We start from the raw sequence: 26,957 nt of genomic DNA, 5'->3' as shown, positions 1-26,957 counted from the left end.
GAGAGGCTAAATCCAACAGCAGCTAGATCAAGGACTGGCCACCGCTACAATTTCCCAAAGCTTTCTCACTGTCAGAGGGGGAGGCTGCAACTTCAGCCGGGACTCTCCTCCCCTCCCTCTCCCGGATTTCTAAAACAGCAACGCCCCACTCCCCCCGCCACCGCTTGCAGGACCGGATCCCCGGCGAGTGTGCTGCTGTCCCCTCCGCGGGCTTGCTCCCCACCCCGCGCGCCCCACCCCACCGAGGCAAGTTGAGCGGACAGCAGAAGACGAGATGCATGGGATGAAAGTTCCCTCGGATTAAAGACTGTGCTCGTAGCTGCTTCTTAAAACAGCAGCAGCAATGATAAACAAGCAAATCTGAGCGAAACCCAGCGCATCTCAAAAGTTGGTCTTGCTACGCAGCAGCCCGAAGGACTTTGCCATCACAACGCCCCAAGAACACAGGAATGCAGAGTTGGCATCTACTTACCTGGAGGTACCAACCTCGAAGAGTAGGAAGAGAATCGAGCCTGGGACGAGGTCTGTCCTACCCCGAGGATGCAGAATCCGGCTCTGGAGTGGAGGTGGTTGGTGGTGTAGTTGGTGGTGGTGTGACGGGGGGGTCGGACGCCCTCCCCCCTCGTCCTCTCAGGCCAGTTTAGCAACAGCGGACGCGAATGATGCTGAGAGGGGAGTTTGGTCTCTCCGGAAACCCGGACTCCATCCTTGGAGGTGGGGGCTGGGGAAAGGGTGAAAATGTTGGAGGTGGAGGCTGAGCTCTCAGGAAACTCAGAGAGTAAGTGGAAGGTACAGGGAGGAAGCCGGAGGGAACAGAGAGGAGACGGGAGGAAGGAAGGGAGGAAGAGACGGGGACGCGAGGGTGGTGGGGAGATGGCAGCTTCTCAGAGAGGTTTCCACCTTCTGACGAAACCCATGCGCCCGGCAACCGGCGAGATACTAGTTGGGAAACCTCGGCGCGAGCGCCCCCTGGGGGGTTCCGGCGGAGGCGAGCCCTGCCCCGGGAACGCGAGTCCGCGGCCCCGCCCAGCGCCGGCACTGGATGCGGGGGCGTGCTGCCCGCCCGGCTCCGTCGCTCACGCGGGGCTCCTGAGGACCGTAACTGAGTTCTCCAAATGCTTAGACCTCATCTCCACTTCAGAATAAAGCGGTCATATCTGGGAGAGCGTGCGAGCGATACTTCTTGTTGCACACATTCAAGGAAACTTCTTAAATGGATGTTCACTGCTACCAAAAATGAAGATATGATATTGCCCACTTCCGTATCTTCGGGGTCGCACAAAAGTGCCTGGCATATGGTAGGAGCCGAATATTTATTTTTTTAGTACATAAATGCATGAATAATTGAATGGAGGAGGCTTTTCTTCATCACATGTGTTCCTGAATACATCCATCTCACAAATAAGTATAAGATAAAGAAATTAATTTAGAGAGTACTGTTTTAAAATATACAGAAACATGCTGTCTTATGTAAGGAGTAACCACTGCCACATGTCATGAAGCACTTTAGGAAGTAAGTATGGTTTTCCTGTTCCAAAACTTATTCAAAGTCAAATTCAGATAAACGAGCAATAGAAAGACTTACTGCGCATCGTGTCTTGTTTCTGCAACAGCAGATAAACTAGACAACTACTCTGTCAGCATATTGCCACACCATATCTCTCAGGTATCGTCAGAATCACATACTGGGCTTCAGAATCCTTAAGGGTTAGAAAAAAGGTTGTCTCTGACATCGGGTTGACATGGAGATGTTACAATATAATATGGACAGGAATGCAGGGAGAGAGGCGGCTCTTCCTCCCCATCCTCTTAACAAGGCTGCTCTTCATGTGAAGAGGTTATCAGCCAAGAATTTTTCACCAACCAGAATTCTCAATTTCAAAGGGCAGAGATGGAGAAATAATGCAATAAGGAGCAGGCGCCCCACTAATGGTTCTATCAAGGCAATTAGGAAGATGTTTGAGATGTGGGAGAAGAGTCTTCAGAAGGAAAAAACAATAATATATTTCTTCCCTTAGCTCACCTCTCAAGACCTTCTGAAGTAGGATAACACTAAACATTGACCCTAGGATCTTAGGGAGTTTGCCTATACACCAAAGCTCCTTTGATTCACTTTGATTTGAAAAACTTGGGTCATGTGGCTAAACATAAGCCAATCAATGCACCCCAGGATATGGGATCGCACTGAAGCACCAGGCCTTCTCCTGTGTCTGGGAGCATTCTGTGTGCTCTGTCCCACACCTGGAGCCAGAGTGGACCACCACCTGATCCACGTTAACTCAGAGTGAAACATAGGGATAGTTCTCCATTATAGTTTCAAGATCTTCCCACTGAGAATAGGGGGATCGATGCTGAGCACATAAAATCAGCCTATGTTTACTAAATATGAAAATAGTAAGTCAGAAAGTACTTCAGGTTTAATTAAGTAGTCATCTTGGTGGGGCACCTGAGCGGCTCCGGCTCCGTGGATTAAGCCTCTGCCTTCCCTCAGATCATGATCTCAGGGTCCTGGGATCCAGCCCCACATCAGGTTCTCTGCTCAGCAGGGAGCCTGCTTTCCCCTCTCTCTCTCTCTGCCTGTCTCTCTGCCTACTTGTGATCTCTGTCAAGTAAATAAATAAAATCTTAAAAAAAAAAAAGAAGAAGAAGAAGAAGTAGCAGCCTCGGTAATGAACTTGAATTGAAGTTTGAGCTGGATTGAACTTGCAAAGCTGAAGGGGAACAAAAGGAAAGTGATTTCTTTGCCTGTTGATTTTATTCCCTTAAATTTAAGTCCTGTGAAGCAAAGATCTGTTTTGTTGTCTTGTTTGTGATTGTGACCCCAATGCTGAGTTCGACATCTGTCCTTAGCAGTCAATAAACAATTAAATTAGATTTTAAAAACTACCTTAGAGATCATTTAACACAAACCTCTTATTTTCGAGGCGTGCTGAGCATGTACTATTTCCAGGCAATCTGTTAGGCACTCTGTTGACTATCCCTTCTAATTTTCTCAACAATCTGCCCAGGTAGGTTTCATGATTTCTACAACAAACCTGGGGTTTGCATGGTCAGAAAGCCCAGACTGGGGAACACAACTAGTTAATGAGAGTATTAATGGAAGTATTAATGGAAGGGAGTATTAATGGAGTATTAACGGAAGTAATCAATGGAAGTATTACAATTAATGCTTAATGCAATTAATATAATTATTAATGGAAGTATTAATGGAAGTAGGCTCTGAAGGGACAAGGCAGATTGGCTGAACACATGAACCATGGAAAAGAATGAAGAATACAGTCAGAACCCATAGGGAAGAATCCGATACAATCATCTCTGGCCCCCATGTTAAAAGCACAGACACACAAACTAAATGCAATGCCACAACTTATGACAAATATGGTTTCCCCTGCCAGCCGGCTTCAGCTCCCTAATTAGAAACAGTTGCCTACAAGTCAGTGTGCAGAACACACATGCAGCTTTTTTCCAGAAACTTGGATTTTTTTTTTTCAAGGCATGACACTGAAGGTAAATTCAAAGAGGCTCTCAGGGCACATAAAGGAGAATTTACTCCCACCTTTCATATGAAATCAACAGCTTATCTCTGTAAATGAAGATCTATAACCCACTAATGAACTATGGTTGCAGTTACTGCCCCCACAGCAAGTTGCTCACCAGCCAGAGTCCCTTCAACAATTGTGACATCGACATCCCGTTATCTGTATCACTCACCTCCTTCCAATTCTAATTTTTGTGGATTCTGAGCTGCTGGGTTCTACAGCCATCATCAAAATTGTCTAAATCCAAGCCACAGAGTCACGGTGCCACTGGTGTTCCCAAGACGCGAAGGAGGCTCCAGCTCTGAGTAGATCCCCTTGCCGGTCTTTGTTGGTTAACATAAGGGGAGATATCCGCTCACTGTCCTATGCCAATATGAAAGGCACCCCACCCATCAGTGTGACAAGGGAAATGCTGGAATGGAGCCAGGGAACAAAAGGGAAGAAATGCGAATTCTTACCAATGCAGTTGATACCATTTTTTAAGGGAAGCAGATGATGAAGGGGAAAAACAGGCAGAGTCAATGCCCTGCATTAAAAACCCTGGATCCTTCCTTGAGTGAGTCAGGGTGAGCATTTTGTTTTGAAATTGAATTTCTGTTTTCTTTTTTCCTTCCAAGCTGTAGGATGGTTACATACTCAACGAGTCAAAGGGATGGCTGTAAATAACAGGATTTATTTTTGAGGCTTTGATTCAAATAAAAATCTTGCATTTCCCCCCAGGGTTATTTATAACTCAAAAAAGTGTGTTCTTTTCTTTCTCATGTGATTTTGAGAACTGACTGATAGGTCTTCCTCTGCGTTTCTGTAAATGCCTGAGAAAGGATGTATTACTGGAAAGCAGAAAGGAAAGCTCTAAGAAAGCCCTTTCAGGATGCTAAGAGTCAGGAGAGAAGTGATATACTTGTTCCAAGCTGACACAGGGATCAGACCTTCCCCTGTGCTTCTGGATGGCACCCTGTTTGACCTCTGGGGCCTCACCCATCAGTAACAAGCTATGCTATGAAGGAGTGCCTTATACTTTTGTCTACCAATAGATGGCATCAAAATCCCTCTAGCTTTTCTTCATTACATTTAAAAAAAAAAAAAAAGAGGCAGAGAACATTTTCTGAGAGTTTGCATGATACCACAGGTGATGTTTGAAAGGATGCTAAATCAGCTCTTATTTCAGAGCAGGTTATCCCATTTGTCTCTTAATTAAGACTCTCAGTCACCCCACTAAGCCTCAGTCTCCTCATGATGAAAAGAAGGCATTTGACCCAAACTCTAGCTCTGGGATTCTGCTTTTTAGCTACATAATGTCTGCCTAGCCACACCACTCGTCACATTTGTGATAAACCCATTAAGACTTCATTCTTCCGGTTTAATGAGTGTTAGTTATGTATCTATCACTCTGTTCCAGAGACTGCTATCTGCCTAGACTGTAATCATTTTTGTTTGTTTTTCCCTATGAAGAAAAGCACGATGTCACAGGTGGGGGAAATGTGCTCAGCCCCAAACTGTCATTACTCAGCCTTTCTTGCAGATAAGATCGCCATATGACAAAGGTCCAGCCCTGCACTAATATGGTAGCCACCAGACACATGTAACTAAACTTAAATTTATTAAAATTCACTTAAATAAAATAAAACTAAAAATTCATTTCCTCAGTCATCCTAGTCACATGTTTAAAATTTTTTACTTTTGGCTTGAAAAACAAATTTATTTTCTCAGTTCTGTAGGATGGCTGTCTCCAACTGAGGTCCAGCAGGGTCAATTTCTTTGTCTTTTTTTTTTTTTTCATTTAAGTAGAGTTGACACACAATGTTACATTAGTTTCAGGTGTACAGCATAGCGATTCAACATCTCTATACACTATGCTATGCCTATCACAAGTGTGCCAACCACCAGTCACTATATGTTATCATAATATCACTGATTATATTCCCTATGCTGTGCCTTTTATTGCCATGATGTATTCACTCAATAATTAGACACCTGTATCTCCATCTCCTCTTCACCCCTTATCCCCATGCCCATACCCCCCTTTCCTCTGGCAACCATCAGTTTCTTCTGTGTATTTATACATCTGATTCTGCTTTATTGTTTACTTTTGTTTTTTAGATTCATATATGAGTGAAATCCTATGATATTTTTCTGTTGGACTTATTTCATTTAGCATAGTACCCTCTAGGTCCATCCGTCACCAGACCTCATCCTTTTTTATGGCCGTGTAATATCTCTCTGTGTGTGATATCCTCCTTATCCGTCCTTTATTGATGGACATGTACACTGCTTCCATATCTTGGCTATTATAAACAATGCTGCAGTGAACATAGGGGTACATATATCTTTTCAAATTAATGCTTGTGTTTTGTTTAGGTAAATATCCAGTAGCAGAATCATTGGACCATATGATATTTCTATTTTTTATCTTTCAAGGATACTTCACACTGTTTTCCACAGTAGCTGCCCCAATTTACATTCCTCCCACTAGTGCATGAGAGTCTCTTTTCCTCCATATTCTTGCCAACACTCATTATTTCTTGTCTTTTTCATTTTAGCCATTCTGGCACATGTAAAGTAATATCTTACCATAGTTTTGATTTACATTTCCCTGATGATTAGTGACGTTGAGCATCTTTTCATGTGTCTATTGGCCATCTGTATGTCTTTGAAAAAATGTCTATTTGTGTCCTTACCCTACATTTTACTTTATTTTTTAATTTTTTTAATTTTTTTTCACACTTTTTTTTTATTAATTTTATTTTTTATAAACATATATTTTTATCCCCAGGGGTACAGGTCTGTGAATCACCAGATTTACACACTTCACAGCACTCACCATAGCACATACCCTCCCCAGTGTCCATAATCCCACCCCCCTCTTAACCCCCCTCCCCACATCAACCCTCAGTTTGTTTTGTGAGATTAAGAGTCACTTATGCTTTGTCTCCCTCCCAATTCCATCTTATTTCATTTACTCTTCTCCTACCCCCTTAACCCCCCATGTTGCATCTCCTCTGCCTCATATCAGGGAGATCATATGATAGTTGTCTTTCTCCGATTGACTTATTTCGCTAAGCATGATACCCTCTAGTTCCATCCACGTCGTCGCAAATGGCAAGATTTCATTTCTTTTGATGGCTACATAGTATTCCATTGTGTATATATACCACATCTTCTTTATCCATTCGTCTGTTGATGGACATCTAGGTTCTTTTCATAGTTTGGCTATTGTAGACATTGCTGCTATAAACATTCGGGTGCACGTGCCCCTTCGGATCACTACGTTTGTATCTTTAGGGTAAATACCCAGCAGTGCAATTGCTGGGTCATAGGGTAGTTCTATTTTCAACATTTTGAGGAACCTCCATGCTGTTTTCCAGAGTGGTTGCACCAGCTTGCATTCCCACCAACAGTGGAGGAGGGTTCCCCTTTCTCCGCATCCTCGCCAGCATCTGTCATTTCCTGACTTGTTACTTTTAGCCATTCTGACTGGTTTGAGGTGATATCTCATTGTGGTTTTGATTTGTATTTCCCTGATGCCGAGTGATATGGAGCACTTTTTCATGTGTCTGTTGGCCATCTGGATGTCTTCTTTGCAGAAATGTCTATTCACGTCCTCTGCCCATTTCTTGATTGGATTATTTGTTCTTTGGGTGTTGAGTTTGCTAAGTTCTTTATAGATTTTGGACACTAGCCCTTTATCTGATATGTCATTTGCAAATATCTTCTCCCATTCTGTCAGTTGTCTTTTGGTTTTGTTCACTGTTTCCTTTGCTGTGCAAAAGCTTTTGATCTTGATAAAATCCCAAAAGTTCATTTTTGCCCTTGCTTCCCTTGCCTTTGGTGATGTTCCTAGGAAGATGTTGCTGCGGCTGAGGTCGAAGAGGTTGCTGCCTGTGTTCTCCTCAAGGATTTTGATGGATTCCTTTCTCACATTGAGATCCTTCATCCATTTTGAGTCTATTTTCATGTGTGGTGTAAGGAAATGATCCAATTTCATTTTTCTGCATGTGGCTGTCCAATTTTCCCAACACCATTTATTGAAGAGGCTGTCTTTTTTCCATTGGACATTCTTTCCTGCTTTGTCGAAGATGAGTTGACCATAGAGTTGAGGGTCTATTTCTGGGCTCTCTTTTCTGTTCCATTGATCTATGTGTCTGTTTTTGTGCCAGTACCATGCTGTCTTGATGATGACAGCTTTGTAATAGAGCTTGAAGTCCGGAATTGTGATGCCACCAACTTTGGCTTTCTTTTTCAATATTCCTTTGGCTATTCGAGGTCTTTTCTGGTTCCATATACATTTTAGGATTATTTGTTCCATTTCTTTGAAAAAAATGGATGGTACTTTGATAGGAATTGCATTAAATGTGTAGATTGCTTTAGGTAGCATAGACATTTTCACAATATTTATTCTTCCAATCCAGGAGCATGGAACATTTTTCCATTTCTTTGTGTCTTCCTCAATTTCTTTCATGAGTACTTTATAGTTTTCTGTGTATAGATTCTTAGTCTCTTTGGTTAGGTTTATTCCTAGGTATCTTATAGTTTCGGGTGCAATTCTAAATGGGATGGACTCCTTAATTTCTCTTTCTTTTGTCTTGTTGTTGGTGTAGAGAAATGCAAGTGATTTCTGTGCATTGATTTTATATCCTGACACTTTACTGAATTCCTGGACAAGTTCTAGCAGTTTTGGAGTGGAGTCTTTTGGGTTTTCCACATATAGTATCATATCATCTGCAAAGAGTGATAGTTTGAATTCTTCTTTGCCGATTTGGATGCCTTTAATTTCCTTTTGTTGTCTGATTGCTGAGGCTAGGACTTCTAGTACTATGTTGAATAGCAATGGTGATAATGGACATCCCTGTCGTGTTCCTGACCTTAGCAGAAAAGCTTTCAGTTTTTCTCCATTGAGAATGATATTTGCGGTGGGTTTTTCATAGATGGCTTTGGTAATATTGAGGTATGTGCCCTCTATCCCTACACTTTGAAGAGTTTTGATCAGGAAGGGATGCTGTACTTTGTCAAATGCTTTTTCAGCATCTATGGAGAGTATCATATGGTTCTTGTTCTTTCTTTTATTAATGTGTTGTATCACATTGATTGATTTGCGGATGTTGAACCAGCCTTGCAGCCCTGGAATAAATCCCACTTGGTCGTGGTGAATAATCCTTTTAATGTACTGTTGAATCCTATTGGCTAGTATTTTGGCAAGAATTTTTGCATCTGTGTTCATCAAGGATATTGGTCTGTAGTTCCTTTTTTGTTGGGATCCTTGTCTGGTTTTGGGATCAAGGTGATGCTGGCCTCATAAAATGAGTTTGGAAGTTTTCCTTCCATTTCTATTTTTTGGAACAGTTTCAGGAGAATAGGAATTAGTTCTTCTTTAAATGTTTGGTAGAATTCCCCCGGGAAGCCATCTGGCCCTGGGCTTTTGTTTGTTTGGAGATTTTTGATGACTGTTTCAATCTCCTTACTGCTATGGGTCTGTGGAGGCTTTCTATTTCTTCCTGGTTCAGTTGTGGTAGTTTATATGTTTCTAGGAGTGCATCCATTTCTTCCAGATTGTCAAATTTGTTGGCGTAGAGTTGCTCATAATATGCTCTTATAATTGTCTATATCTCTTTGGTGTTCGTTGTGATTTCTCCTTTTTCATTCATGCTTTTATTTATTTGGGTCCTCTCTCTTTTCTTTTTGATAAGTCTGGCCAGGGGTTTATCAATCTTATTAATTCTTTCAAAGAACCAGCTCCTAGTTTCATTGATTTGTTCTATTGTTTTTTTGGTTTCTATTTCATTGATTTCTGCTCTGATCTTTATGATTTCTCTTCTCCTGCTAGGTTTAGGGTTTCTTTCTTGTTCTTTCTCCAGCTCCTTTAGGTGTAGGGTTAGGTTGTGTACCTGAGATCTTTCTTGTTTCTTGAGAAAGGCTTGTACCGCTATATATTTTCCTCTCAGGACTGCCTTTGTTGTGTCCCACAGATTTTGAACCGTTGTGTTTTCATTATCATTTGTTTCCATGAATTTTTTCAATTCTTCTTTAATTTCCTGGTTGACCCATTCATTCTTTAGAAGGATGCTGTTTAGTCTCCATGTATTTGGGTTCTTTCCAAATTTCCTCTTGTGATTGAGTTCTAGCTTCAGAGCATTGTGGTCTGAAAATATGCAGGGAATGATTCCAATCTTTTGTTAACGGTTGAGACTTGATTTAGGACCAAGAATGTGATCTATTCTGGAGAATGTTCCATGTGCACTAGAGAAGAATGTGTATTCTGTTGCTTTGGGATGAAATGTTCTGAATATATGTCTGTGATGTCCATCTGGTCCAGTGTGTCATTTAAGGCCTTGATTTCCTTGTTGATCTTTTGCTTGCATGATCTGTCCATTTCAGTGAGGGGAGTGTTAAAGTCCCCTACTATTATTGTATTATTGTCGATATGTTTCTTTGATTTTGTTATTAATTGGTTTATATAGTTGGCTGCTCCCACGTTAGGGGCATAGATATTTAAAATTGTTAGATCTTCTTGTTGGACAGTTCCTTTGAGTATGATATAGTGTCCTTCCTCATCTCTTATTGTAGTCTTTGGCTTAAAATCTAACTGATCTGATATAAGGATTGCCACTCCTGCTTTCTTCTGATGTCCATTAGCATGGTAAATTCTTTTCCACCCCCTCACTTTAAATCTGGAGGTGTCTTCAGGTTTAAGATGAGTTTCTTTTAGGCAACATATAGATGGGTTTTGTTTTTTTATCCATTCTGATACCCTGTGTCTTTTGATTGGGGCATTTAGCCCATTAACATTCAGGGTAAGTATTGAGAGAGATGAATTTAGTGCCATTGTATTGCCTGTAAGGTGACTGTTATTGTATATTGTCTCTGTTTCTTTCTGATCTACTACTTTTAGGGTCTCTCTTTGCTTAGAGGACCCCTTTCAATATTTCCTGTAGAGCTGGTTTGGTATTTGCAAATTCTTTCAGTTTTTGTTTGTCCTGGAAGCTTTTAATCTCTCCTTCTATTTTCAATGATAGCCTAGCTGGATATAGTATTCTTGGCTGCATGTTTTTCTCATTTAGTACTCTGAATATATCATGCCAGCTCTTTCTGGCCTGCCAGGTCTCTGTGGATAAGTCTGCTGCCAATCTAATATTTTTACCATTGTATGTTACAGACTTCTTTTCCCTGGCTGCTTTCAGGATCTTCTCTTTGTCACTAAGACTTGTCAGTTTTACTATTAGGTGACGGGGTGTGGACCTATTCTTATTGATTTTGAGGGGGGTTCTGTGAACCTCCTGGATTTTGATGCTTGTTCCCTTTGCCATATTGGGGAAATTCTCTCCAATAATTCTCTCCAACATACCTTCTTCTCCCCTCTCTGTTTCCTCTTCTTCTGGAATCCCAATTATTCTAATGTTGTTTCGTCTTATGGTGTCACTTATCTCTCGAATTCTCCCCTCATGGTCCAGTAGCTGTTTGTCCCTCTTTTGCTCAGCTTCTTTATTCTCTGTCATTTGGTCTTCTATATCGCTAATTCTTTCTTCTGCCTCATTTATCCTAGCCGTCAGAGCCTCCATTTTTGATTGCACCTCATTAATAGCTTTTTTGATTTCAACTTGGTTAGATTTTAGTTCTTTTATTTCTCCAGAAAGGGCTTTTATATCTCCCGAGAGGGTTTCTCTAATATCTTCCATGCCTTTTTCGAGCCCAGCTAGAACCTTGAGAATCGTCATTCTGAACTCTGGATCTGACATATTACCAATGTCTGTATTGATTAGGTCCCTAGCCTTTGGTACTGCCTCTTGTTCTTTTTTTTGTTGTGAATTTTTCCGCCTTGTCATTTTGTCCAGATAAGAGTATATGAAGGAGCAAGTAAAATACTAAAAGGGTGGCAACAACCCCAGGAAAATATGCTTTAGACAAATCAGAAGAGATCCAAAATCGTGGGGGGGGGGGGGGGGATAAAAAGAGGTTCAGAAAGAAAGAAAAAAAAATTAAAAAAAGAAAACCAATAAAGAAAAAGTATAAAAAGGAAAAAAATATATATATATATTAGATAAACTAGTTAAAAAATGTTAAAAAAGAAAAGGGTAAAAGTTAAAAAAATTTAGCAGAAGAAGAAAAAAAAATTGAAAAAGAAAAGAAAAAAAAATTAATTTAACTGCAATGCTAAAGAATCATGGGGAGAAAGCCATGAGTTCCATGCTTTGCTTTCTCCTCCTCTGGAATTCCGCCGCTCTCCTTGGTATTGAAACTACACTCCTTGGTTGGTGAACTTGGTCCTGGCTGGGTTTCTTGCTGATCTTCTGGGGGAGGGGCCTGTTGTAGTGATTCTCAAGCGTCTTTGCCCCAGGCGGAGTTGCACCGCCCTTACCCGGGGCCCGGCTGAGTAATCTGCTCGGGTTTGCTTTCGGGAACTTTTGTTCCCTGAGTGCTTTCTGTAGAGTTTCGGAGGGCGGGAATGAAGATGGCGGCCTCCCGGTCTCCGGCCCGGAGGAACCAAGAGTCCGGGGCCCCACTCCTCAGTGCGCCCCCAGAGAACAGCGCCCAATGACTCCCATCACCCTGGCCTCCGGCCGCGCTCCGAGCTGACCGAGCCTGCGACTGGTTCAAGGTAACCCCGAGCTGAGAGTCACTCCTCAGCTCTGTCTCTGTAGCCGGCTTCCCTGTTCTAATACCTGTGAGCTCTGGACGCTCAGACACCCCCGATCCTTCTGTGACCCTGCGGGACCTGAGGCCACGCTGACCCCGGGTGGGCTTCACCCCAGTTAAGCCTCTGGAGCGATGTCCCTCAGCGGAACAGACTTTTTAAAGTCCCGATTTTGTGCTCCGTTGCTCCGCCGCTCGCCGGGAGCCGGCCCCTCCCCCCGCGGTCTATCTTCCCGTCGCTTTGGATTCACTTCTCCGCCAGTCCTACCTTGCAGAAAGTGGTTGATTTTCTGTTTCTAGAGTTGCTGTTCTTCTCTTCGATCTCCCATTGGATTTGTAGGTGTTTGCAATCTTTAGATAAGCTATCTAGCTGATCTCCCGCTACCTGAAGTAGTCTCAGCCTGCTACTTCTCCGCCATCTTGACTCCTCTCCCTTACCCTACATTTTAATCAGATTGGTTTTTTGTAGGTTTTTTTTTTTATTCAGTTATATAAGTTACTTATATATTTTGGATATCTCATTTGCAAATATCTTCTCCCATTCAGTACGTTGCCTTTTTTCTTTAAAAAAAAAAATTTTTTTTTTCCTGAGAGAGAGCGTGTGCAAACGAGAGGTAGAGAGAGAATCTTAAGCAGGCACCATGCCCAGATCAGAGCCCAGTGTAGGGCCGGATCTCACAACACTGAGATCATGAACTGAGTAGAAATCAAGAGTCAGATGCTTAACCAATTGATCCACGGAGGCACCCTTTGTAGGTTCTCTTTTTGTTTTGTTGATGGCTCCCTTCACTGTCATACCAGCCCATTTTAAGTGCTAATAGTCACAAATGGCTAACCATCTCAGATCAGATACAGAACATTTCCATCATCACAGAAATTTTTGCTATGCAACACCAGTCTAGCTACTGAGATGGCAGTGGAAGTTATAGGACAGTTTCTAGGACAGTTTCTATGACAGTTTCTTAAAAGGGAAGAACATATTGACTCAGTTGACATGTACCTTTATTTTCTTACCTGCTTACCCCACTCTTCTTTCTGCCTGAAGGTGACAGTAGGTCAGCCGTCATGTGACTATGAAGCACCAATATATGCCAAGGAAGCCTAAGCAGAAAGATAAAAGGACCCTGGGTCTTTGGGGACATGAAGTCGACCACATTATCACCAATTTTATTATGAGAAAAATAAAACTACCAATTGGTATGAGCCACTGTTTTCAGCTTTTTGTAACAGCCAAGTATTATTTCTAACTGATATGTCCTTGGAAACTCACCTAAACAATTTTCTATTAGTGACTGTATAAACAATTTTCTTTCCATTTTCCTTTACTTTGGACAGAGTACAGGACAAGATCTTGGCTGAAAGAAACAAAAAATGTATGTACCCACAATGAGATAATTATTATTCATTCATTTCAATATGCCAAAGGGGTCAAAAGGGAGGAAATGGGACATTAATGATACCCAAAATAATTATCCCATATTTTATAGTTTGGCTGAAGAACAGCTTTGCTCTTCATTTTCCTGAAGAAGAGCTTGATAAATGTCTAGAGAAAAAGAAAATAATATGTGAACCTGTTCTGTGTGTCAGCAACTTGGCTTAATGATTTAACATTATCATATTTAAGTCTCATGGCAACCTAACAAGGTTCATATCACATCTTTTTTGTTTTGTCTTGTTTGTTAATGCTGAGACGGAGTCCCTTGTCAAAATCTGCATAAATTAGTTAGAGTGAGGAGTTTCAAGTCCAGGCTACTTGGCTCTGGCCACAACTGCGTAATGAAATTCTCCTGGTGAGTGTCATCAGATTCTGGTCCATACATGCTTATGTCAAGGCTCTCATTCCATTCTCTGTATCACTTTTCTCATGATTTTGATTTTTTTTCCACCACAGAAAAGACTAATAGTATTTATGTTCATAACCTATAGAAATTGACTAGGCAGGTAGAGAGCAAAAGGCTAAGGAAACAACACAAATGTTCCAAGTCAAGAGCAGGCATGGCCTGGTCAAGGAACCTGAGATAACTGAGTAATCTGCTATATCTGGGACAAAAAGCAGGACAAAGGAGCAAGGACTGAAGCAAACAAGCAAGTTGGACCTATACAAAGGGCCATGCAAGACTTACTTACAGAGATTTGATTTTATTCCATGAGTCATTTATTCCCAAATCTTGAGTTTCCAACATTTTCCTTAATCCACAGTGAAATGAGAAAAATAAGTTTTTTGAACAGCTAAATTTTTGAGATGGTCTCTTCATTTCTTTTTTCATTTATATCTCAGTCACTATAGTCTTATCATCAATTGTTTGTGAGGTTTTAACCATTTTTCCCCTCTCAGGTAGGCTCCACAACCAGCATGGAGCCCAACACAAGGCCTGAGCTGAGATCAAGAGTCAGACACTTAACCAACTGAGCCACCCAGGTGCCCTGGCTTGTCATTTTTTAAAATGTCTTTACCTGGTAAAATATAAGTATTTATGAGCCGAGGACAAACCAAGAAATGTGTTTTATGGAATGTTCTATGAAATCAATACATTTAGAAATCAGCCAGAAGACACTGAAGAATGTTAAACAGGAAGTGGTGACCAGATATTAGTGTTAAATTGAGACAGATTAAAGAGGGAAAATACTAGAGTTGGGGACATCCTAGAGCAAGGTGAATTCATTGAATTCATTCACTGGATATTTATTGAGCACTATTGTAAAGTTAGGGATACAATGATGGACTGGACTAGAAAGGTCTCTGCCCTCATGGAATTGTCAATCAAGTTGGGAAGACAGGAAATGAAAAAGAGAAAATGAAATTGACAGTCAGGGAGAGAGGAGAGTGAGAGAGAAAAGTAGAAAAGGAAGAACAACTATAGATTATAATAAGCCTCGTGAAAGAAAGAAAAAGGGTGATGAGACAGGAGTAACTGGAAAATATTAAATAGGGTTGCCAAAAAAGGACCCCCTACAGAGAAAACATTTGATCTGAACACTAAAAAGTAAGACATGAGCAGCATATAGACCAGGAGGAAAGGGGGAAAGCAAGTGCAAAGGCCTGGAGGTGGAAAATTATTTATATTCTTAATGGTCAGTTTTAAGAGTTTGGTCAAGAGAGGCAGTTACACCATACCAAACTCCTTAAAAGGAGAAAGGGAAAGGAAGGATGAAAGGGATGTGAGGAGGCTTCAACAGGACAGAGGGCTTATCTTGTTATTTTTATTAATTTAACAGATTTTGAACATCTAGTCTGTGCCAAACACCATCCTAGGTCCTGGAGTTGACAAACACATTGATTACCCTCATTCTTCAGGATCATATAATCCAGAGCAAAGCACAGAACAGAAAATGAACACCACAAGGATAATCCACAGAAACCCCCTGAATGGGAGTTTACTTCCATCCCATAGACTAAAGACAAGATCTGCTCCCATTAATGTCAATGATAAAAAAGACCTCTGGGCAGTAAGCTCAGGCAATCACCAGAGGGTTATTTCTGGAAGAATGAATCCAAATGTCCACAAAGGAGATTTAAAGGAAGAACAGGATTAGCCTCAGCAGAATCCCTTTCCTTAAGACCTACTCTTCCTGTTGCTTCTGTTTTCTTAATAATTCTTCAGGGTTGGCCAGCATGGGTCAAATATTTTCAAACATGTTCTCTCTCTGTGTTACCTTGTTTACTCATTGCAATAATTCTAGGAGACATCACTAATGCCATTGTGTATATCATACCTTTGAAAAACATGTACTCCTTCTCCTGGGATATAACTTTCTGATGTGCACAGTTGCCTCAGGAAGGCCACCTGCTTCCGGAGTCACAGTGTGGACCCTGTATGGCAGTGGACACCGGCTCCTATGGGAGGAAGGTACACTGCTATAACAGGATCCGTAAGGCCCTCAGGGCCAGATGCTAGAATGGAAGTGTCTTCCTTATAGGCCTCTTGTGGGGCCATATGCAGAGTTTCCAAACCATGTATACATAAAGATATTTTTAATTATGAAATTTAATCTTACTATATATCCTGCTTTGCTTTTCATGTAGGTAGTATCTAAAAATAATGGAGTGCCTGGGTGGTTCAGCTGGTTAAATGTCTGCCTTTGGCTCAGGTCATGATCCCAGGGTCCTGGGATCCAGCCCCGCATCAGGCTCCCTGCTCAGCAGGGAGTCTGCTTCTCCCTCTTCCTCCGCAGCTCCTCCAGCTTGTGCGCTCTATCAAATAAATAAATAAAATCATGAAATTAAAAAATTAAAATATTAACATACATCATAATTTATAATGGCTATGAGCGATCCCCATATATGGTTGTAACAAAATATGCTAAACTAATCCTCTTGGTGCATTTATTTCCAATTTCCCACTATTGTATATAATGCTTCAATGAGCATTTATATCATGTACCCTGATGTAATATAACAAGAATACCAAGAAGTTCACCTCTGTGGTATTCTTCCCCAAAATCCGTAATCTCAGTCTAATCATAAGAAAAATGCCAAACACAAATTGAGGGACTTTTTAAAAATTTTTTGAGAGAGAGAGAGAGAGAATGAGTTGTGGGGAGGGGCAGAGGGAGAGAGAGAATCTCAAGCAGACTCCCTAGTGAGCTTGGGGCCCAATCTAGGCCTTGATCTCAGGACCCTGAGATCATGACCTAAGCATAAATCAAGAGTCAGACACTTAACTGACTGAACCAGCCAGGTGCTCCAAATTGAGGGACATTCTATAAAATACTCCACTAGTCTTTCTCAAAACTGTCAACATCTTAAAAAAAAAAAGAAAGAAAGAAAGAAAGAAAGAAAGAAAGAAAGAAAGAAAGAAAGACCAAGAAACTATCATAGGCTGGAGGATATTGAAACATGATAATAAATGGAATGTGGTTCCCTATATAGGATCCTAGCACAGAGAGAGTATTAATGGGAAAACTGGTGAAATCTAAATGAAGTCTAGAGTTGACTTAATAGTAATATACCAGTGCTGGTTTGTGACAAATGTTCCATGGTAATATGATATGTTAACACTAGGAGAAAATGGGTGAGAAGATATGGAAATTCTCTGTACTATCTTCACAACTTTTCTGTAAATCTAAAATTATCCCAAATTAAAGACTTATTTTAAACACACACACCACACATACACACACACACACACACACACACACACACACACACAAGTTTCTCACTTCTTCTCTTAGGAAAAATTAGACTAGTTGAGGTGAAAGCTCTATATAATTTTCAGGTTTTTGATACATTTTGTGATGTTACCAGAATGATAATTTAACTTAATCCATCATTTTGGCCTATTTTGTAAGTAAAAACCTTACTTTATCTGCTTGTCATCTTTAGGTCAAATGTCTTCTCCGCAAATTCCGCAGGAAGCCCACCTTTCCCTAGTCTGGCTGCTGGTTCTCAACTGGTAAAGGAATGAAGACGTGACACACACACACAAAAAAAAAAAAAAAAAAAAAAAAAAAAAAGACACAAAACTCCAAAAACCTTCTGGGAGACAAAGACAGAAAGTCAGAACATGCCATTTTTTACATAGTCATTTTTCTGATTGTAACTCCACTCTCTGCATTTTTCCAGTAGCGCTGCCTTTAAAGTGAATCATCGGTGATCAAAGGCAAACCAAAATAACGCATTGTTCCTCTAGAGAAGAGAAGGTGAAGTCCTATCATTCTGAGGGTATTCTTGGGGAAAAAAGAAAGAAGAGCAAGAGAGAGATCACATTGCCTACTTTTTCTAAAAAACAAGGCCTATAATTTTGCTCTTTTGAAAATCTTTTTTAAAAACACTTGCCGGTTGGGAAAGGCAGAGATAATGCTGAGGCTTAGATTAAAAAGTTTATCTGCTCTGTTTCTACCACCTGCCCCTGTAGCAGCATGCTGTGGGGGATCTGCATCGTGTCCAATCTTGCTGTTGTCTTTGTAGGAAGGGAGACATTACCAGGTGCTGAGCATATGGGCATATACTAGCCCTTACAGTATGTTCTCCTTGATTTCTCCCACCTGTGCAGAGTAACCATGTGGGAGAGTCCAAAAATGATCACTGTTCATTCCCTCCCTCGATCCCCACCCCTTGCGACGTGCCTCTGCAGCTTTTCCCATCAAGTAGGGGAGTCTGTTTCTCCACACTCTTGACTCACAAGGCTAGCCTTATAACTTGCTTGGGCCAAGAGAAAGCAGCAGAAGTGACGTGGAGCCAGATCTGAGCCTAGAATGTTAAGAGGTATGGCACATTCCACCCAGCCTCCATGAGAACAAGCACAGGCTGTCTTGTTGGAGGACGATTGAGAGATGGGTCAGTGCTGAGCCATTACAGCTGAAGCCCAGGCATGTGGGACAGCCCAGGCAAGATCAGCAAAGCAGCTCCCACCCCACCCTCAATTGGCATAAACACATAAATGAGCAACACGCAAAACAGCTGACCCTGGGGGACAACTGTGAGCTAATAAATGCTTGTTATTTTAAGCCACTGAGTTTGGAGGCGGTTTGTGATGTATCAATAGCAAATTGATACAAGAATAGTCATTTAAGATATAAGAAAATGGAGACATGAAGAGATTAAGTAATTTTCCCAATGCTGCACAGCCAGTAAGTGGGGATAGTCAAAATTCAATCCAAGCACTGAATAAATCTAAGGTCTCCACTCTTTCTACTACATCCCCTGCCCAGAGAATGGAAGCAAGAGGAAAAACCTACACAAGCCAATGTCATAACTATTTAAATGTGATGAAACTAAAGTGGCTTTCTCAGCTGTCTTCTAGATAATGTGCAATGTGTGTAGATAGGTATACATTTGCAAAGAATTATCTATTCACTGGAGAGAATGACCTAGGTGAAGAAAACTATTTTTTAACTTAAGCAACAGTCTAAATCAAATGCATTCATCATGGTGTGAATCTGTAATTGCATCACAGTGACAACTGGCTTGCATTTGACAAACTGACCTGTTTCTCTCCAAAAGCAAGGTGACTCCAGGGATAACCACTCAGCACTCTGTTTCTCCCACCCTGTGTGGCTCTTCCCGGCACTTCCATCCCTTTGTGTGTCTCTATCCAAACCTCTTCCCCTTTACTCCTGGGCTCACTCTCCCAACTTCCTCTGTCAAATCTGTACAATACTACTTTATCCCTAATAGCCCCATTTCCCTAACTGCTGCATTTTTGAAAATTCCCTCCACTGGTCTTGAATTTGTCACCCCACTAGTTTGTTACTTCCAGGTTGTCTTTCTTGGGTCAACAAGATGGTGAATTAGATCATGTCATTCTTCTGCTTCGTACCCTTCAATACCTTCTTAGGGCTCCCAGGATTGTCTCAACTCTAACATGGGCATTTCTTTATCCACTCCTTTCTACCTTTGTTGTTTGGTCTCACACTACAACCCTCTCCAGCTCTCCATATCTGTGCTTTAACAAGACTGAATTTCTTTCAGGTCCTTTGACTCCTATTTCTGAGTTTTTCTACATGCTATTTGTGTCCTGTGTTGGGAGTTCCCTCAATGAGCATGTGTGTGCGTGCACACATACACATGCTGATTTTTATATTCTTACAAGAAATTTCCCTCCTGCTGAGAAGTGTGCCCTGCATCTCCTAAACAAGATAATATGGTCTCATTATGTGCCCACAAGTAGCCCGTACCTACTGTTAGCACTCCATGTTGTATTTGCTAGTTTAATATCTGTATTCCCATCTATCTTATTGGCCATTGTATACCAGAGGCTAGAACGGAGCTTGGTACACAATAGACTCTCAATAAATATTTATTGAATGAATGAATCATATGTTGGTTTTCTTCCTTACATATGCTTTACTCTCAAAAGAATTTTCACAATTTTTAATACCCAATATATAAGACAGCCATGTTGGAATATTTTGGGTAGTAAGTAAATGAAAAATGAACATGAACTAGCTTAAACAATCAGAAATTGATGCGCTTGTGTATTTGGAAGACTTGAGAGGCAATATAATAATCAGGTGATTTTATCCCTAACTCTGGCTCTGTCTTATTCCTCTTGAACTCAAATCATGAGATAGTTTTAACTTCTCAGATCACACATTCACAGGTACAGTGGATGAGAGAAAATGCTTTTGTCCAGAAATCCCATGCAAATGTTAGAAGGTTTGCTCTGTTTTGATCACTTAGACCACATGACCAGCAAAGAGCCAATGCTGGGGCCAGGAGAATGTAACATACTGATGACTTAAGCTTCCCATTCTCCAAATAAATGGTTTGTGTGGGGAAATAGTGGTCAATTAAATGAAAATTGGGGTACCATTAAGAAAAGAGTCACGGGTGCTGGCTGTAGCTAATAATGACCTTGCATTTGTCACCACACAATTTTCCATGGAGGAATTCATAATAATTTATAGGCTATATGCTCTGTATGAGGTCTGCTTGGATATGCAATCTTCACAGATTATACACGTTCTGATGAGCCTCTTCTCAATATCATTCTGTGAGGAAACAGTCCTCCTAGCAGGGCTGCTTTAACACAACTGGTAGAAACTTTCCAGCCTCTTGATGAATAATCAAAGTTATAATTTTAAATGCAGAGCCTTCATCAACTATTTCTAAGAGTACTTTCAACTCTCACTGCTGGTTGCTCCTTGTCTCGGGCATGGCTTCTCCTTCTTTGGCCTTATTTTCCATCTCTGTATTTCTCTCTTTGAAAGCCTCTGTATTTCACCTCCTCTGCTTCGGTGGAAAAGCATCTGACATTCTCCTCTTTGCGGACAGAAAGAGTAGCTTTCAGATTAAGCCCAAACTAAAAATACATCTCTGCCTTGAGCAGAAAGAGGATTCTTTCTTTATGAACCACAAAACATTCTTTCTGACTCTAGCATGGCAGAGATTTTACTATTTAGCCCCTTGTCTACCAATATTAACCAGTTTTACAAATAAAAGCAGTACAAATAGGATAAAGAATGATGTCAGGTCATTTAAGGGGGTGGTTCAGGCCATCAAGTTTATAGAAAATAATTCTACACATCATAATATCATTTTTTTAAAGATAGCAAATCAACTGGACTTCAAAAGCCCTCTTTATTTGATAATTTCCCATCCATAACAAAGCAAGGACCAGGATGACACAGATACTATATTCCACAGCTTCTTATTAGAGTTGACACAAGTAGCAAGTCAATTTATTTGTAATTCATTTCTTCTTCCTGAATGCTTCCTTCAGGGAATATAAAGCAAGTGTTGACCAATTATTTATTCATTCATTCAAAGAGTATTTACTGAGCGCCTGCTATGTGCCAGGTATTCTGCTAGTCACTGCAGATACAAGGAAAAAATAAATTGATATTTCCATGGGTTAATTGTTATGCAACAGAGAAGCCTAATGAAGCATGGTGAGGTTGTGACAGAAAATGTGCAGGTGCTGTGGCAGCACAAAAGTGGGAAAGTTAATCAGCTCCAGGGAAATGGAAAGGCTTCCCAGGCTCAGAATAAAGAGTCTGTATGAGTTAGTTGTCCAAGAAGATGGGGGTGAGGGAAGGAGAAAAGGCAGAGAAAGGACTGTGTGCCTAGAAGTCCAAAAGCAAAAGTGAGGAGAGAGGTAGAAGAGAAAGGTAGGGGGAGGGTGGAGATGGGGTTGGAGATGGGAAAACAAGACTGGCTGATTCTGTGACATACAGTTCCACAAGAATTATGAGGGGGCAAGGGCCTGAAAGGAGGCAGATCATGGATCGTATTACAATACCATTAAACAGTAGAATTTAAGGAGTAGTTGAAAAAAATTTAAAAGGGGACTGGCATGATTTTATTTCCAGCTAGAAAGCTCCTTCTAGCAGCTGGATGGAACATTGATTGAAGGTGGGCAAGACAGGAAGCAGAGAAACTATTTAAGATGGTAGCATTGATCTGGTGGAAAGATGGTGGTGCTCTAAACCCAAATGGTAACAGTGAGGATGGAAGAGCTATATAATTTCAGAGATAAGATAAAAACTCATGTGACCTGGGTTCATTTAGCATGGATCTAAAATACCTGAATAGTTCAAAAGTGTGGCATCAATATACCATGGGTTTCACTTCATATAGCAGATGTTCTTGGTATTCTGCTTCGCCATCCCTTGCCAAACCTCCTCCACCCAAATCTGAGGTCACCTGCAGACAACTGTCATACAAAATGGAGGGCTGCCAGCATTTGAGTCTGGGGGCATTCTCTGGGCACTGGCAAGGTAAAGTTCAGAAAACAAGCAAGTCAATGCCCCCAACAGTGACCTTCAGCCAAAGAGGGAAGGAAACTGGTAGACAAACATCCTAACTTGCTCATCCTTTCATGGGATGACTCTAAGGCTTATTCTATAAAGTGTCTCAGGAAGGCTTCATTGAAACAGAGCCCTACTTGCCTGCAGTGGTAACCAGTCATGAATGATCTTTATTGGCTTTCCAAACTTCCCTGCCTACTACCCTATCCATTCAATTCTGCTTCCTGGCTTAACTTCCCAAATAAACCTTCTTGCAGCAAAATTCTTGTCTCAGGGTTAACTTTGGGGGAAATTCAAATTATGCATTATATAACTCAAAGAGAATTTTTTAAAAGTTCATCATTTCCTTTTTTTTTAATTTAAATTTTTTATTTTTTCAGTTATTTTTCAGTGTATTAGAATTCATTGTTTATACACCACACCCAGTGCTCCATGCAATACATGCCCTCCACAATACCCACCACCAGGCTGGCCCAACTTCCCATCCCCCGCCCCTTCAAAACCCTCAGATTGTTTTTCAGAGTCCACAGTCTCTCATAGTTCATCTCCCCCTCCAATTTCATTCAACTCCCTTCTCTCCATCTCCCTTTTTGAACATTTCAGTCTATCTCTCTCACTAAGCAGAGCCAATCAGGGCCAGATCCCACCAGCTCCACTTCTCCAGAGGGCAGACAAATGTTATGTTCTAATCAAGTCACACCCTCACTCTACTTGCCAGGGCCTCTGTCTGTTCAGTTCTCTGCTGAGATTCCCTTTTCCTCACTGACAACTAGGGGCAAGCACAGGAGGTTATGCCTACCGTAAATCATCTAAAAATCAAATTCCTCAGTCTTTTGTACCTATATTTTATCAATATGTACTAATTCTTGCTGGGGCCTTGTCAAGAGCCCTCCTCGGGGAAAAATTAGTTTAGTATATAAATCATTTTTAAAGACTACCTGGGTTTTACACAAATTGAATTTTTTTTAAAGATTTTATTTATTTATTTGACAGACAAAGATCACAAGTAGGCAGAGAGGCAGGCAGAGAGAGAAGAGGAAGCAGGTTCCCTGCTGAGCAGAGAGCCTGATGCGGGGCTTGATTCCAGGACCCTGGGATCATGACCTGAGCCAAAGGCAGAGGCTTTAACCCACCGAGCCACCCAGGCGCCCCTACACAAATTGAATTTTAAAGGAAAGCATAACCCATTTTCTAGGGATAGATCAGAAAGCAAATTCTTTACCACCTCTACCACTTGATCTCACCTCACAGGAGAAGATGATATAAGGTGAGAAAAGTAAGTGTATGCCAGTTTCCCACACTCATTTCCTCACTAAGCAAAAAGGTCTCTACCCAGCTAGCTTCGATCAGATGGTCATGTCTACAGATAGGAAAGGAGCATAGGAGAAGAGAAGAGAGAAATGAGGAGAGGCAGGAAATACCACTTCCCAACATCTAAACAGTGTCAGGTGATAGACCCAATCCTTTGAATACGCCCTGTTATTGACTTCTCCCCATAAAGCTACACAACAAGGGATATTGTTCCCATTTAAGGTGAGGAATCTAAAGCTTTAGGTGGTTAAAGAATGTGACCAACATCACACATGTGTGGGTGGTAGAGACTGAATTTAACGGAGGTCTCTTTGACTCCAAAACTCATTCATTGTCCACTTCATCATTTGATATCAAGCTATGTCTATTTTCATGTGGCTATTTTCCAAAAGCAGAGAAAGCTTTTCCTGGTGGAACTTTCAGTAAGAGCATTTCCAAGTCTCTGGGCAACCCCACAGAGGCCTGCATCAAGAACACTAGTATTAACTCCCCTTACTTTTTCCAAACTCAAACTTATCAACATATCAGTAAACTATCACCAGTGCTGCAAATATCCAGCTAGGAACACCTCTAAATTCTCTAAATTTAGTAAAAACAACAATAACAACTTAGTAATTCATAAGAAGATAAATGCTCTGGCAGGTAAAGACAACAAATCATAGACACTCCTTCCCCTGAATAGATAACAATAACAACAACTACATTATTTAAAAAGTGAAAAGAACTACCACAACCAACATTAAGATATGAACTATAAAAATGGCAGCTGAGTTAGGGAAGTAAAAAAAGATTCTGGGGCAGCTTATTTAGCAGGATCAGTGCTGGGCAAAGAAAATTAACCAACAAACTTGAGAATAATCACAAACAGCCCACAAACAGTGAGGAGTTTGGGAAAGGTAATAAAAACTCTTCCAACCTCTGTGCCTATCACTACCAGAACTCCAAGTGATAAGAGTAATTCCTAGCACTCCATCTGAGCATTGTTCTGCTGAAAGAAAGAATGAAGGAAGGCAAAATGTTAGGACTACCTAGATTTTTCTCCAACAATAGGGACTTAAAAAAATAAGACAAAAAACTATGCTTTTAGTGTGTGTGTATGGGGGTGGGGTGTATGGGGAACCCCAGATGAAGACTCTGGTCTCCACTTGGAGCTTTGAATAAGGAGTCAAATCTCTAGATGCTGGTTTTTGTTTTTGTTTTCTATTGGCAGGAATAGAAACAGACATTGGGAAATGACAGGTGAATGGGAACAGAATAAAAAATAACCAGGATGACCTCTCTAATGTAAGTACAGTCCACAATGACTCAGAGGACAGATCCAAAGAAAGATGCTATCCTCGTCCTCTCTCCCTTCCTAAACACTCCTAACAAGGTGCAATGAGTCCTGATAGGGGACATTTGACAAAGCTTCAGAAGAAAAAGAAGTCCCATGTCCTTCAAAGATCATACATAACCCAAGCGAAGCTCTCTCCCAGTGATCCAAGATATTTTGTTAAATAAGTAGAACTCAAAATACTCCAATCAAAAGACATAGGGTGACAGATGAATTAAAAAAAAAAAAAAAAAAAAAGACCCCGCTACATGCTGCCTATAAGAATCATTTTAGGCCTAATGACACTTGCAGATTGAAAGTAAGGGGATGGAGAAATATCTATCATGCAAATGGATGTCAAAAAATCTGGAATAGCAATACTTACATCAGACAAAATAGACTTTAAAGCAAATACTGTAACATGAGACTAAGGACACTATATAATAATAAAGGGGACAACCCAACAAGAAAGTAAAACAATTGTAAATATTGATACACCCAATACAAGAGCACAAAAATACATAAAATAGTTAATAATAAACATAAAGGAACTAACCAATAGAAACACAATAATAGTAGGGGACTTTAACACCTTCAATGTACAGACCATCTAAACAGAAAATCAACAAGAGGACAGTGGTTTTATATGACACACTGGAACAGTTGGTTTTAACAGATATATTCAGAACATTTCATTCTAAAACACAAAATACATGCTCTTTACAGAAAAGTGCCCACAGAACATTTTCCAGAATAGATCACATATTAGTGCACAAAACAAGCCTCAACAAATTCAAGAAGATCGGTCATATCATGCATCTTCTCTGACCATAATGCTATGAAACTAGAATTCAACCACAAGAAAAAGAAAAAAAAAAAACTGGAAAGACCATAAATACACAGAGTTTAAATAGAATGCTATTAAATGATAACTAGATCAACCAGGAAATAAAAGAATAAATTTAAAGTACATGGAAACAAATGAAAATGAAAACACAACAGTCCAAGACCTTTGGGATGAAGCAAAAGCAGTTCTAAGAGGGAAATTAATAGGAATACTTGAGAAATAAGAAAGATCGTAAATAAGCAAATAACATTACACCTAAAGGAGCTACAAAAAGAACAAACCTAAAACCAGCAGAAGGAAAGAAATAATAAAGATTAGAGCAGAAATAAATGGAAACTGAAGAAAACAATAGAACAGATCAATGGAACCAGGAGCTGGTTCTCTGAAAAAAAAAAAAGAAAGAAAAAAAGATCAGTAAAATTGATAAACCTCTAGCCAGACTTGTCAAGAAAAAAAAAAGAGAGAGAAAGGACCCAAGTAAATAAAACAAATAAAATCACAAATGAAAGAGGAAAAATAACAATTGACATCATTGAAATATAATTATAAGAATATTATAAAAAACTATATGCCAACCTAGAAGAAATGGATAAATACCTAGAAACATATTAACTACCAAAACTAAAGCAGGAAGAAAGAGAAAATATGAACAGACCAATTTCTGGCAAAGAAATTGAATCAGTAATCAAAAAACTTTCAGCAAACAAATGTCCAGGACCAGACCGCTTCACCAGAAAATTCTACCAAACATTTAAAGAAGAGTTAATACCTACTCTTCTCAAACTATTCCAAAAAAAATAGAAAAGGAAAAAAAACTTCCAAATGCATTCAATGAGGTCAGCATTACCCTGATACCAAAACCAGATGAAAACACCACAAAAAAAAAAGAAAGAAAAACTATAGGCCCATATCTCTGATGAACATAGATGCAAATATCCTCAACAAAATCCTAGCAAACTGAATTCAATAACACATTTAAAAAATCACTCGGGGTGCCTGGGTGGCTCTGCCTTCGGCTCAGGTCATGATCAGGGTCCTAGGATGGAGCCCCGCATCAGGCTCTCTGCTCAGCAGGGAGCCTGCTTCCCCCCTCTCTCTGCTGGCTTCCCTGCCTACCTGTGATCTCTCTCTC

At 40.5% G+C, this 26,957-nt stretch overlaps 1 protein-coding gene across 2 annotated transcripts in view; it reads right to left on the bottom strand.

The window, feature by feature from the left end:
- CPNE4 (copine 4) overlaps positions 1-3,823 on the bottom strand; it is a 511,336-nt gene extending 507,513 nt beyond the window's left edge. The window contains exon 1 of one of the 2 annotated variants that reach the window (XM_047737056.1): positions 3,712-3,823. In XM_047737056.1, the coding sequence (XP_047593012.1) occupies positions 3,712-3,767 (56 nt within the window). In that variant the 5' untranslated portion in view covers positions 3,768-3,823. Of the gene's footprint in view, positions 1-472; positions 917-3,711 lie in introns of those variants that run through there. The other variant, XM_047737060.1, reaches the window with a different exon arrangement.
- Positions 3,824-26,957: the final 23,134 nt, after the last annotated feature.

Source organism: Lutra lutra, chromosome 1 (genome assembly GCF_902655055.1).
Source record: "Lutra lutra chromosome 1, mLutLut1.2, whole genome shotgun sequence".
In the NCBI taxonomy this organism is placed as follows: Eukaryota; Metazoa; Chordata; class Mammalia; order Carnivora; family Mustelidae; genus Lutra; species Lutra lutra.
The sequence above is the reverse complement of the archived record's forward strand: the minus strand, read 5'-3'. Positions and strand labels throughout refer to the sequence as shown.